Raw genomic sequence first — 14,574 nt, 5'->3', positions numbered from 1 at the left:
CACCACCACACAGGTTCTAGGAGCCACTGGAGCCTCTGGTGTGCAGGCACTCTGAATGGCTGAGCCATCTCCTAGACTAACAAAGAACTTTCTAACCTGTCTGATCCATGGACAGGTTCATCAAATAACCAGGCAGTTTGAAACAGTAACAGGTGTTAGACTAGATTAACAAAACCCCATTACCCCTAGCATCATTTCCGTCCCTGTTCTGGGTAGGATTAAGCAGGGTACTTAAAAGGAACATTGGCCCTTGTTATGATTTTCCCACTTTAGATGGGTTGTAGAAGTAAAAAGGCACTAAGTCTCATGAGAACAGAACAGAACTTCCAGGAAGGTGGCAGTACCTTATTTTATCTAGGTGACAAACATAACCTGGCCTTATGCCTTATCTGCACAGGCAGAAACCCACCCATCTACCTTAGAATCAAAAATTCAAAACCAGAAAAGATATTCTTTACAAGAGAAGAGGAAGAAGTTCACTTGAAGCTGAAGGAAAGCTCCAGGGAGAAATTTACACCATTACTAATGAATATGAACGAACAAAACTCAGGAACGAATGGAACAGAAAGAGGTGTAGAAGTTCAGTAAATACGGAAAAAAACCAAGCAACCCTGTTTCCTCTTAACTTACATGAAACATTTGATGGTTTAAAGCAAAAATAGTAACATGCATGGGTCACAACCACGTAAATGTGTGTGCCATCTACTGTAAAACGACTGTGAGTCCCAGGAAGGGTGTATCAGCAAGACACAGGGTGTATAAACGTGTGTTTTATGTAGAGCTGTACATATGACCAAAGGACCGGGAAGAATGTGTGCTGGAATCCCAGAGCAAGAGAACAAGACAGAACGAAGTACAGCTTAAAGATAGTAAATTTTAATTCATTAACACAGAACTCTTTTCCTTTGTTCAGTATAGAATAAGAGTTTATTCAGGGCATGGGGAGGGAAGTTAGGAGGGTGGCAGAGAGAGAGAGAGAGAGAGAGAGAGAGAGAGAGAGAGAGAGAGAGGGTAGAGGCCAGCCATGAGCATGTGGAGAGAGTAGGGAAGGGAATGGAGAGAGGGCAGAAACAGGAAGGGAAAATCAAGAACAGGAGAGGAGCAAGAACAACACAGAACTCTTCAAAGTAAATGAAAACAAAGCGTACGGCAAAATAGATGTAAATCAAGCCCTATTTATAGATACTTGAAACCTTAGTGGGCTAAAGCAGGGTGATTCTCACACTTGCAATCCCCAAAATTATGAGGTAGAGGAAGGAACATTAGGAGTTCAAGGTTATCACTGGCGATGCAGTGAGCTGAATGCCAACCCAGGCTACAGAAGACTCTAAAAACATACGCACACACAAAAATACGTAATAAAACACAGATTGTATATAGTGCGTTTCTAACAAAAATAGTTACTAGCAGTTGTAGACCCTACTTTTATTCTCCCAGTCAGCCCCAGTAAAACAGGATCTCACTGTTTCCCAAGGTAGCTCAAAATTTTATTCTATTTCAGCCTCCCGAGTCCAGGGTTTACAGGAATGCATGTACTGCCAAGCCTTGCTGGCCCTACCCTTATACTGCTATTATAGTAATATACATTATTTATCATTATCATTCTATTAGTCCACCAGCTTGGAAGTGCATCGCTAATTTTACTTTAAAAATTAAGAAGTGTTTATCGATCTACTGTGCAGGTTTACTATGTGAATGTGTATGGGGTATACATGGAATCCATGTGGAAGTCAGGAGGGCTTGTGCGCAGCAGTTCTATTTTACCATGTGGATCAGAGAGATTGAAGTCAGTTGTTGGATTGGCAGTAGGCACCTTCTCCAAGCCAGCTAGCCTACCTAATTCTCTGTGATAGCAGTAAAACTAAAGGACAGTCAGAGCACAGTGATCCCAGAACACTTCTACAGTTCCCATAACACAAGAACCACTTTCCCTCATTGCACCTTACAGACACACTCATTACAAATGTCATTGAATGAGGCAACCTCCGTTTGTACTAAGGAAAATAGAAACTTACCCCATGAAGCCTGCCTGAGATCTGGAAGGGGAGTAGCCATATATCCAGACTGGGCTGAACTGATGTCAGATGACTTCTGGGAAAAAAAGACAAAGGAATCAAAAGCACAACATTCATTACTGACGTACTGCTGATACTGCCTTTTAGAGATTTTGGTAAGCATTGCAGATAACTGAAAATCTGCTGTTCAACTGATCTCATAAGCAGGACAAAGAACACAGGGAACTAGCAACAGTACTCATCCCAGCAGCATCCTGAAAACCCCACAAAATTATTTTCAACCTCATAGGTTATGTAATTCATTTTTGTTGCCTACTGAAGTCTAGAGAGCTGTGTTATATGCTATCCTCTAAATCGGAAATTGTCAAAAAGCATATCCATGTTAATTCAGAAATTAATTCATTTCTTCTTTGTGATTTATGTCTAATGAATCGAAGTCGTAGAGAGAAACAATTACTATTGCTTTTGCCAAAAGACCATTTTATATTAACTTGAATAAAGCAGAGGGAACTAGAACCATAAGCCAGTTCTTGTGTTATGGGGACTGTAGAAGTGCTTTGGGATCATTGTGCTATGACTGTCCTTTAGTTTTACTGCCATTGCGAAGTATTAGGTGGACTACATGGCTTGGAGAAGGTGCCTACTTACTGCCAACCCAACCTGAGCTCAATCCCCACAATCCAAAACAATGCAACTCTCTTCTGACCTCCACATGTTTTCCATGATACTCAATGAAAATAGCTGTGATGGTATGAAGCGTCTCCTTGGGACTGAACAAAAACTTCTGGTCACAGAATGAAGACACAAAGCAAGAAGAGAGGGTCATGTGACCGGTTTTGCAGCAATAGCTGCGCAAAGGTCACCAACTCCAGTAGCAGTCTTTGTCCAACTTTAGTAAAATTCACATGGGTTTTTGCCTTTCTACAATCTTGATAGACTTTAGATTGTCACAATCCACAGAAATCCCTAATGCTCCTTGAAACTAGTAGAGGAGCAAAGATGAACTACAGAAAAGCTGCTTCCTAGGCAGTCTCTCGAGAGACTGGGCAGGAAGGGAAATGCAGTGGGTGAACCTGGAGAGGCGGGCACCCCCAGTCTCAGGCACTGATACTCCAGTTGGTATCTAAATAATCTGCTCAGGGACTTGTGCTCCCTGGATAGACATAAAGCTATTTCAGGGCACAACTGGAGAGCTCCTCATGCAGAAGACCTCATGCAGAAGACCCTTGAGCTTACCTTCCCATAAAAGTAATCAAAAGCAAGCAATCTTCCCAGCTTCTAAACCAATAGACAACAAAAGTCTCACAAAAATATAAGACACAACACAAACGCACAGACATACACGTACGCACACATGCATACGCACGCGGACACACACACACACACACACACACACTAACTCAACTATAGCAACAATATGGTGAAACTAGGAACTGATATCACTGGTCCTGACAGTCTTCAAACTGCCTGTGCAGAAAGCCACAGCTCCACTTCTCTGTGGAAAACACAATTACCTCAGCAAGATCCGTGGAGGTGGCCCCAGCACATGCTCCATCAGCAAACATTTTGGTGCCACTGAGATAATCATCCAGGATGTCCTTGGAGGATAGTCTCCTCCGCTTTGAAGAGCAGTTTATAGGGAACCCAGACTGCTGATATTCAACAAGACCTCCTTTTTTGGCTATATGCACAAAAAAATAAACAAAATGACGTGGGGATAAATGTTTTTTTACATTTAAAAATATCATCCATTATAACATAATGCCAATTTAATGTTTGTATGTACATCATCAATGAAAACAAAAAGCTACCTGATTTCAGTCAAAAAGGGAAACCGAAAGGTAGGTGTGGTATCCATGTAGTGTTAGCACAAGGGAGGCTGAGAGGAAACCAGCAAGCTCAAGGCCAGTCTGAGCTATAAAGCAAAGAGGAGACCAGCCAGGGGTACACAGTGAGATCCAGAGAGGGTTGAGGAGAGCAGTGCTGCGCTCACCCACCCATTTCACTCCCACTGCTTGGTGCAGCTAGCTGGTTGATATAACCTTTGCAAGTGCCATGAGAACCAGCTTCCTCAGCTTCCCAGCTTGGGACTGAAGAACAGTGTTTCTCCTCTTAGAATCCTCTAGAACCTCAGCTCCACACTGGTACTTACAAGGCCTGCAGCCTTACGGACTGAGCAGCACCAGGTTCTCATCCACTTCAGGGTTCAGCCAGCACCTGATATATTACCCATCCCACAGCATGCAAGCCAGCCCAACAATCCCTGCTTAGTAGATCTCTACTCCCTCCACTCTGTTCCTCTAGAGAACCCTAAGATCCTATCCCCTTGGAGCATTTGCCTGCAAACCACATGCTGGTGAACCTGAAAGATACAGGTTCTTATTTGTACTTGATTTTTGTGCAAAAACCAAAACACACATATATACACAAAAGAGAACACACAATTGCAAAGTGCTCAATTACATCTTTATATAAAAGGATTTTAATGACATCATAATTACAATAATAAAATAAAAAAATTTTAATCTGGACAGTTCAAGTAATAGGTAACTTATAAACTACGAATTAGGACTCCTGAACAGGTACTGTATTGTACAACAGATAAACTGGACTCTGTTAAGTAATTAGAGTGTAAAGTACCAGAACTGAAAGAGAGCCAATGTTCTGTCAACTACTGGTGTTTAAAGGACTTTGTCACTGAAAAAGGCAAATGACTGAAACCAAACCAAACCAAATGAATTATATGGACACGGAGAAGAATACACGGACTGTCAACACATTAATCAAACTGGATACATCTGTGGGTAACATAAGGGCGGGGTATTTGCTATTCATATTATGTTTTTTCAAAGTTTAACAATAATTCTATAAAAGTCGACATAAACCTAAATTTGCCACAAGCCCTTTTTGATGCCTGGCATAAGCTAATTGGTCCTGGCCTTTTAAAATTCAAAACAATTATTAACTATGGAAATAGAGGTAAGGGTTTTTCAACCGAAACCGCTCAGTTGTAAAGCACCTAGGACATCTGAGGCTTTACCCTTAGTACCACCAAAATAAAGCAGATAAACTACAAATAAACAAACCAGAAGTTCAGATTTCTGTGTGAAATACTACAAATTCTAGGTATAAGTCTCCATTTACAGAAACAACTATGCTCTGAAACCATTGCTTTCACCTTGTGGAAATGAATCTCTTCGTCATAAAGCTCATCTTGATAAATACAAAGTCAACCTTGGTGAACCCCTTTTACTTACTCAAATCTGTTATCTTAGACTCTCCAACTGCCTCTGATGCTGAGAGACCACCAGCCATCTTCTCAGTTTCCTGTATGGAGTGAAAAGCTGACCGAAAAGCAGACATTCGCTCTCTTAAAACACTGGCATTTCGATACAGTCTTGGGCTACCCTGTGAATGAATGAACATAGAAGCATTCTAAGTCAGTTTCCCTGACTCTAAAACAAAGCACACGAGAGGCTTATGAAGACAAGTTAGCGTGAGAGCACCTCCTTTCCTCAGATACATATATTCTGTCTGAATATCAGGTGTACAGTCACTATCTTAGTGCTCCTCTGTTCCTGTTTTTTAAACCCTGAGCAAAGACTAGCTAATGACTATCCACAGATATGTACCCGACATGACAGCAGCCACTAAGCCAGGCTAACAGAAACTTCAAATGGTTAGGAAGTGTTGTTACAGGGGCCCAGAACAAATGTATGCAGTTATGTTGGGGGTGAGGAGTGTAAGTCACTCTGAAAAGGGTTCAAAGCGGCTTACAAAGAATCTTGGCAGCCATCACCTGAGACAATGTCAATAAAACGCTATCAAAGGGAATGAGAAAGAAGTTAGGAATGAACCTGTGAAGGAGCCAACCAACCTCAGAGCTGGAGAGCAAGGAAAAGCAGAGGGACCCTTCCTATCTGAAAGTATACAACGGAAGTTATCAGGCTTATCAGTACACTGTCTCCAATGTACTTTCCTCTATGCCTAGATGACCTCTACCCTGCAAAGCCAGAACAAGACAAGGATGTCTCCTACTAGTTACAACACATCATTTCCCCATCCTTCCTGCCTCTTCCTGGCTAACTTCCTAATTTTGTAAAATCTGGAGGATACCTGCTTCCTTATGGCTGAATTCTTGCCCATGAGGTTGCATACAAAGATAAACAAAATGAATTTATACTACCAGATAAAGATAAATGACATAACATTGTAAAGTTCTGTTCATATAAAACACAAACTATTGATCAAGCACTTTATACAGGCCTTTTCTTCTCTTGAGATACTAACATAATAAGGAACATAAAAGTTTAACATTTTAACCAATAGGGAAGAAGAAAAACAAAACAAACAAATAAACAAACAAACAAAAAACTACCTCCCTTTAGGATATTATATGGAGAAAAAGCTGTTAAAATCCTGAAATCATGTTTGATGATCTGTTCTTCTGATCTGATTCTATTCCCAGCTAGGAACATTCAAAAAACAAACTGTCTACTTCATAATAGTGGGACATATGTAACTGAAAGGCACTTGATGATGCAAACCTTTATGACATAAACAGCACACATTCCCAACAGGCTGGGGAGGCAACTTATCTGCACACAAAAGATTACCTGAGAGCCACACCAGTTATTTTCAATGTGCATTTTGTGAACTCATTTGAATGTGTCAGGGCTGGGTTTTTATCCCAGGAACTCAGAGCACTTGGAAATGTTTAAACTAAGTTTCCCTAATTAAAGGTGTTTCCAACGGAGGAAAAACAAATGAAAACTGCTCTGAGGCTTTTGTCCCAAGAATTCCGTTCTATTCTCTGAACAGACATGGCTCCAGGTGCTCACTGGGGGGAGTGGCAGAGCGGAGAGATACTCCAGAGCGAGGTTTAAAGACACATTAAGGTGGTGTGGAGAAACCACCACTGTGGCTGAGACATGTAATATGTTGCACTGGCAGTTTAGGAAAGAAAGATTCGAGTGGCATTTGGATTGAAACCACAGTGAGAAGTGGTCTGACACTCGGGGAACAAGGCATATAACAAGACCAGGAGCAAGCAGATGAGAGCAAGCCCACACATGCCCACAGACTGGCTGAAGAGGAGGAGGAGGCCACAGGCAGACAGGGCTCAGACAAGGGGAACAAAGATACAGGCTTCAAAAAAATAGATGGGTTTCCACTGGAAATGTGGGGAAATTAAAGCAGCAGAGGCAATGCTGCGACTCACCCTAAAACATCTTTGTTATTTGTAATAGTGAGTGGACTGGGGAGGAAGGAAAGGAGGTATTGGCCTGAGTGGGCTGGATAAGGGACGGAGAAATATGAACCTATTGTTTAGCTTCAGTTATTATCATGGCTGATCCTGATTGCCAACTTGTTAGGATCGGAACTATGGAGGAGACAACCTTCTGAGCATGTCTAGAAGGGAATTTCAACAGTAGAGGGAAGGCTTAGCTTGCACATGGGCTGTACCATGCCATGGGCAGGAGCCCAGACTATACCAAGAGAAAGGGAGTGGACCACTAGCATTCACACGCTCTTGTTCCCTGACTGTGGATACAGTGTGACCTCAAGAGATCTCCACCGTGCCATTATGACCAGGATGGATTATACTGTAAACCTGGGAACCAGGAAAAACTCGATTCTTAAGCAGTTTCTCCCATGTGTTTTGTGATAGCAAAAAGAGAGATAACTCACAACACTTCACTCAGTACTCAGGGTGACAACACAGGCTGCTGCTATCTAGGTCTGAAGCTCTAAAGACCTCTGGGCTGTAGACATTTTAGAATCAGCACATAGATGGTACTCAAAGCAAAGAGTGGTAGAGAGATCTAGGCACACCAGCATTTCTGAGGGGAAAACTGGGAGGAATCCACAAAAGAAACAGAAATAACCAGTGACTCAAGAGGAAAACTAGACAAATGTGCAATCCTATGACCCAAATGAGAAGGTGTCTCAATGCAATCGAACACAGCCAAAGCCACTGCAAGTCCAAGCAAGGATAGAGTGGCCGGCAGCAAGAGAATGGCAGGGAACCAGGCGTGGTGGCATATGCCTGTCATCACAGTAACTGTGAGTTTGAGGCAGGAGGGCTGGGTTCCAAACAAGCCTAAGCTATGTTCAGACTCTGTCTTGGGTGTCCTCCCAAAAGGAAAGGATGGCCAGGGAGGAGTCAAAGCAGACAGGCAGAAGAGATGGGGCACTGAAAAGGAATGTGGTGGTTTAAATGAGAAATGTTCCCCATAGTCTTGGGGATTTGAACTTGGTCCCCACTGATGGCAATATTTGGAGAAGTTATGGAACTTTTAGGAGGTGCAACCTCACTGAAGTGCAGGAGATGAAGAAGCAGCTTTGAGAGCTTATGGCTTTCCTAGCTTCAAGTTTGCCTTCTCTGTCCTCTACATGTGAATAAAGAGATGACCTATTAGCCACTATGCCTCGTCCTCTGGAATCATAAGCTAAAATAAACCTCTTTTTCCTCAAGCTGCCTTGATCATATTTTACCATAGCAATAAAAAGAAACTAATACAGAGATGGAGAACATAGTAATCTAGTACCCCAAGGAAAAGAGGGTAAGCTAACTGCAAAAGAAAATTCAGCTCAGAATAGCACAAGGACCACAATAAAGTCATGTAAGGGCTGATATAACCAAGGTACTGGAGCTGAGAGAAAGGGAAACATGAGCAGAAAGTGGGCCATTTCTGTACCTTCCATTGTGGGACGTGAACAGCCAGTACAGAAGCAAATGGTAACAGAATCTTTGTTATTAAGATGCTCAGGGGCCCTAGAGAAGATGGTGCAGCCCTGGCTGCCCTTGTAAAAGTTCCTAGCACTTAACGGCAGAGCTTAAGTGTAGGTTGATGTCATTACGCTGGTGAAGGATAGAATGAGGCCTGTCTTTGGATGAGAAGGATGGGCAGAAGGAAAGTTTTAGAGAGGCAGAGGAGGCCAGAGCAAGGGAGAGGCAGCTGAGAGAACATGGCGGCGGATGTTAAGATTCTTCTCTGCACATTTACAGTTTGTTATGACTTAAGTGGCTTAAGTGTTCTTAATGGATGAATGTGTACAGGATTTTGTGTATCTAGATGGGCAAATTATATCTTATCTAATGGACAGCTTATATCGTAATCAATTGGTTTTAAGTTTATTGTGTGGATGTATTGTGGAATGAGAATTTAACATGTAAATCTGATTGTTGGGTTACCATTTGTTGAGTTGATTTTACTGAGCGTTCCAGGTGAGCAGAAAGTCACCAAGAGAGATACTAATCTGAGATAAAGTAGCACTGGTTCAAATGGCCCTCTGGAGCCAGAACTATCGAGAGAGCGCCCACCAGGGTATGTATGGGAACCAGTTCCGTTGCTTTTTTATTTTACCACAATACCCTGTAATTCCAGTTGCCGGTGATTCAATTCCCTTTTCTGACCTTTTTTGGCACTGCACACATGTGGTACTCAATTATTTTTTTTCAAATACCATCTTTAAGTAGAGAAATTCAGGGCCTAGGGAGCTGGTTTAGTGAGCAAAGAGCTTGCAACACAAGCACAAGGCCCTGAGTTCAGATACCCTACCCCCCATAGCAAAAGCTATGGATGAAAGCACACATCTATAACCCCAATGCTGGAGGGTGTTACACAGAGACAGGCATATTCCGAGACCTATGTAGCCAAGATGGTAAGCCTCAGGTTCAGTAAAGAGACTGTCTCAGAAACAAAGGGGAGTAGAGGAACAGACCTGATGTCTACACATATAACACTCAGACCCACATACACGAAAATGAATCTATCTGCCTACCTTGCAATGTGGGATATTTTTACCTAAAAGGTTTTGTAACCATAGGCACTGATCATCTGGGAAATACTCAATTTCGGTGTTAATTCACATTTCCCCAAAAGTGGTTCATTTTAGGCAATATCAAAGTATTTTATAGTCTACCCACTGATCACTCAAGAAGTTGTCAAGTGCACAGTTGGTACATGCTGGAGCAGGGTCTCATGCTGTGTATTCAGATGCTGACTTCTGTGCCATGAGATCTAGTTAGTTAAGATCTCAGTAAGTTAGCATACAATAGTAAGGATACAGGTAGTGTCATGAATATTGAAGAATCTCCTCTATTAATGTGGTGTAAAGCATGCTCCCCAATGATCTCTGATTGCTTAATCAAAGGCTGAACAGGCAATGACTGGGCAGAGGAGAAAGGCTGGAGCTCCTATCCCATGCAGGGGCTGAAGGGAAAATTGCCGGTAGAAAGAGTTGGCCTTGAGGCAGGTGAGGGTCCAGGAAGAGAGGAAGAACCACAAGGGGAAAAATTGTAGAGAGACCATGTAAAGTCACCAGGAGGACTGACATGAGGACACACGAGAAGAGAGCAAGGTAGGCTAGATTCAAACTGCAAGTAACACAGGGCCTAGTGCTAGGATGTATATAGGTTAGACCCTCAGACCCTGCCCGGTGTAGGCTTACAGCTTGTTAATAAAAACACCAGGTCTGTTCCTTTTATTTAGGAGCTATATGGGCTAAAGTGGGCGTAGAGGCACCCTGCAGATATCTGGGAGCAAAAGTAGGAATAGAAACCTCCCCCAAAAATACTCGTCTAGGTACATGTTTTCTAAAATCTTAATTTCCTCTTAAAAAATGCAATCCTCCTTACTGGTAAGACATTGTTCAGTTTCAGTGGTAGGTTCAGTGTCTATGTCATTCATTACAAGCCTGACAAACCACAATTTTTCTATCAGTTGTTCTATCAAGTAAAAATGATGTTCTGTAAAAAAGCAGCCAGGTCAGCACACACAACTCGATCACACACATTTCTAGAAACTTCTGAAATGTTTGATGCAGACTTTTTACTTCATTATATACAATAATTGAGGAGTGGGATATAGCAGTGAAGTTCATCATTTTTAATTCTTCAAAGACATTTAAAAAATTAAAACTATTTTCTCTGAGTGACCAGAATTTAGTAAAATTAGAAGAACAGTTTGACTTCATGGAACTTCAAAACGGGACTCAGGGAAACCCCAAGGTTGTTTTATTAATGAACAGGAAATTGTCTTGTGCACAGACCACATTGCACAGCACAAGAAGGAAGTGGAAACAACACAAGTGAATGGCTCTAGAGTAAGAATGGTTTCCTTTGCAGGGTGATAGGCGGGACCTGTATCTTTTCTAAGTCTTTAACTATTTCACCTGCTAGGGCATGCACTAGTTTAATAACATCTGAAAAACCAGGAGCTAAGCACACCAGAAGATAAGCCATTGTTTCTCTTTCTCCTCTGTCCAACCAATAGTTATGAAAACACTAGAAATAGAGAAAAGCCACAAGAAGAAAACATCCAAGGGACGGGAGCTTTCCTCATTCTATGAAAATTTTACAAAACAGAAATCCTCTCCTGAAAGCCATTTCTGTAAAGACCACTAATCTCACTAAAGTTACACACCCAGCAAGTGTGTTACCTGCACAGTCCCTGCAAGACAGGGAAGGCAGTCTCACCCAAGGTCTGAGTAGAAAAGTGCTAGAAAGTAGAACCCTTGACGAGTAAAACCATTTCCCTCACAAAACTCAGGAGCGTGCGGGAGGAAACATACCTCTAAGTAGGGATCGCGGGCCATTGGAGACCTTGCAGCCTTCTTCAGGCTTCGCTGCTGAGCTATGAAGCGGATCAAACAGTTTGTTTCTGGAGAGCCCCGCACACCAACCGTAGAACGGCGTCTGTTCTTCTGAAGGGAAGATGATGACTTTCCTGCAACAAAACACTCTCATAAATCAGAAGGGAACATGGCAATGGCTGGGTCCTGTGCTGGTGATGGGTCACCATAAGAGACAAAACAGAGTCCACACATGTAACAGAAAATTTAGTGAAGAGCTACTGGCAGCGCTGCACGAACTGTCACTTGACCACTGATTAGATCAGCACTTGGCACACAGAAGACCACAAATACTCCTTTAGTTTTCATTTGTGCCCCATAGCTCCAATACATAGAGAGGACAGGAGTAACAGCTCGATGCTAAGACTCTCCTCTTGTTTATAGCAACAACCATGCACCTAAACTACAGTATGTTGTGGTTTCACTTACTGTAGCCATCCGGACTTGAAAGTATCACACGGGAACAGTTTAAAGCGTACCATTGCAAGCAGCACACAATCCACTATCTACCAACATCTAACCCTGACATGAATCTCCTGAATGGGCATGCTATATACCCTAAGGTCACTCTCTGGCTATCTGGCTGTGAGAGAGTCACTGTTTGGTACAGTAACTGTGTTCTTGCAAACGTTATTTTATTTTGGCCCATCCTGGCCTCAAGAGCAGTGATGCTAGCAATTCAGCTAAGCTAAGAAGTGCTTCCTGTAAGGGCCCATAGGGTATTTGAGTAGAGAGAATAGTTTGTAATGGTCAAGCTTGATTCTAAACTCAACTAGCTTGAGGACATCTTGGATAGGGTGTGTTTCTAAGAGCCTGTCCACAGACAAGTAGGCCACATCTCTTAGTGGCCAATTTATAAATTAAGCATGATCATTGGTATGTATGCGTAGCAAAAATTATCTTTATTTTATGATTTATTCATAGTTTTAGTTCTAAAAACTTGCTGCAGCCCTTGGAACAGAGCTTCCATATAAGTTAGGACTGGTGAGACACACTGCTCATATTTTTTCAAAATTCTTTTTACTCTGGGATAAGCTACTTCACCTTCAGCATGCCATCCTGAATTTTGCTCACACAGCTATGTACACAAAAATGGATCTAGTCTTTAATGTGATAATTCGGAGCAATGCAGAATGAGTGTCACTTTGGCTTTGCCTAGTTCATGCCTTACACAGTATCACGGTGTGATTGGCTCCCCCAGTGTCTCATTATCCTTCTTTATAATCACTGTTCTAGAACCCAAAGGACTCTCTTCCTATATTTCCTTTGACATTGGGAATTTCATTCCTGAGGTTGAAGAAAACCAATATCTGGGTCAGTTTTCTGTTTGGGATTTTTGAACGAGGCACACAGCCTTGTCCCTTTTAACTTTCTTAACTGCCTTTCAACTTACTCTGATTTTGAAATACACTGGTGGGCACAAAGCACAACTGATTCAGAAACTGTGTCATATTGGAAGCCCTAGGACTTTTTGATCCCTGCTATATTTGCTGAAAAGTCTCCCCAAACAAGCAAGTCTGCATGGTCAGTATAAATACACACAGAAAGAGAGTCAGACAGTATAACATGTATAATTCAGGACTACTAGAGTTATTGTTAAACTTGAAAAACTATACAAGAGCTTCTCTTACCTGAAGGGGTCTTAACAAAGCTTTCAGGTGTAATTCCCAACTGCTCTACGGTTACTGTGGAGAAGTCCAAAGGTGACTTAAAGGTATCAGGGGTGCAAAGATTAGGAGTCATGTCTGCTGCATGCCTCTGAGGGGTCACAAGCGGCCCGGTACCCAAGATAAAAAAGTCATTTTCTGAAAACGGAAAACACGTTGGAGGGTTAAACAATACATTAAAACACTCAAACCTTCCACTTAACGAGGGCAACAGGTCACCACATACCAGAATTATTACGGACACACTCCTTGGATTCAGAGAGAGGCTTGTTGTGTGAAGTCGTATCCATCTGGAAGATAAGGAAGTTAAAGAATAAAATGTAAAAAATAATCTCACTACAAGCCAAAAAGAATGCGACGGAACTCTAACGCAATTAATACCACAAGCTGGAGCGTTCTGATTAAAGAAACGGCGGGAGGTAGTATTGACTAAACAAAGCGGACCGAAATGATTTGTCCCGGCTTTGCATCCCTGAACCCCGGACGTATAGCAAGCCTACCTCTCCCGCCCGGGCCCCGCGCGTTCCCTCAGACGACTACGACAAGCGTCGCGGAGGCTCCGTTTCAGAGAGCACCAGAGGCCCGGGAAGAACCGGGAGGGCTTCCTGCGGGTCGCTGCACACCTGGACACACCACGTCCGGAGGAGGCGATCAAGCTCCGCTTGCCCGCCAGCAAATTCAAACCGTGGCCACGCCCCCGCGGAGGGATCTTGCGGAACGGCGGCCCACGTGTGTGTGCATCCCGCTCCCTCCAGACCTTACTCTCGTGCTCTCGGACTGAGCAGGGAGACTCTGTGTGTTCCGGAAGAATCACAGACAGCCATGAAATGACCCTGGAGAGACGAAGCTGCGGCAAAAAGGTGTACTGGGGACTACCGGTGAGTTCCGCGGAGCAATACTTCAGTTGCGAACAAATCCCGCCTCTAACCTTGGATTGGCTGCTGGAAACTTCGAAAATGAATCACCAGACCAATCGTGACAGAACCGCCGGGATGGCTAGTTTACTCTATTAGCCAATCCAGACACCAACCGTTACCTCGGTGGGTGGGTGTAGTAGGAGGAGCTAAAGCCCAGCGAGGAGTTGACTGGTATATGGGACTTTGGCGTCCCGCCTCTTCCTTCTCTTTATGCAAATAAGCACTCCTACACTCCGACGTGCGCCTGCTCAGTAACGCTTAGAGCGGCCCTTTGCCAGTAGCTTCTGTTCTGATTCGCAGATACTCCTTTCCGTCAACCAGCTTTCAGCCTCTCTT

At 43.0% G+C, this 14,574-nt stretch overlaps 1 protein-coding gene across 1 annotated transcript in view; it reads right to left on the bottom strand.

Moving 5' to 3' along the window:
* Cdca2 (cell division cycle associated 2) overlaps positions 1-13,998 on the bottom strand; it is a 45,624-nt gene extending 31,626 nt beyond the window's left edge. The window contains exons 1-7 of the mRNA XM_032918087.1: positions 13,822-13,998; positions 13,548-13,611; positions 13,286-13,459; positions 11,595-11,749; positions 5,273-5,423; positions 3,530-3,696; positions 2,016-2,091 (exon numbers count right to left, since the gene is read on the bottom strand). Of these exons, the coding sequence (XP_032773978.1) occupies positions 2,016-2,091; positions 3,530-3,696; positions 5,273-5,423; positions 11,595-11,749; positions 13,286-13,459; positions 13,548-13,611 (787 nt within the window). The 5' untranslated portion in view covers positions 13,822-13,998. The remainder of the gene's footprint in view (positions 1-2,015; positions 2,092-3,529; positions 3,697-5,272; positions 5,424-11,594; positions 11,750-13,285; positions 13,460-13,547; positions 13,612-13,821) is intronic.
* Positions 13,999-14,574: the final 576 nt, after the last annotated feature.

The sequence above is a fragment of the Rattus rattus genome, chromosome 12 (assembly GCF_011064425.1).
Source record: "Rattus rattus isolate New Zealand chromosome 12, Rrattus_CSIRO_v1, whole genome shotgun sequence".
NCBI classification, from domain to species: Eukaryota; Metazoa; Chordata; class Mammalia; order Rodentia; family Muridae; genus Rattus; species Rattus rattus.
This window is presented reverse-complemented; position numbering and strand designations above follow the sequence as displayed.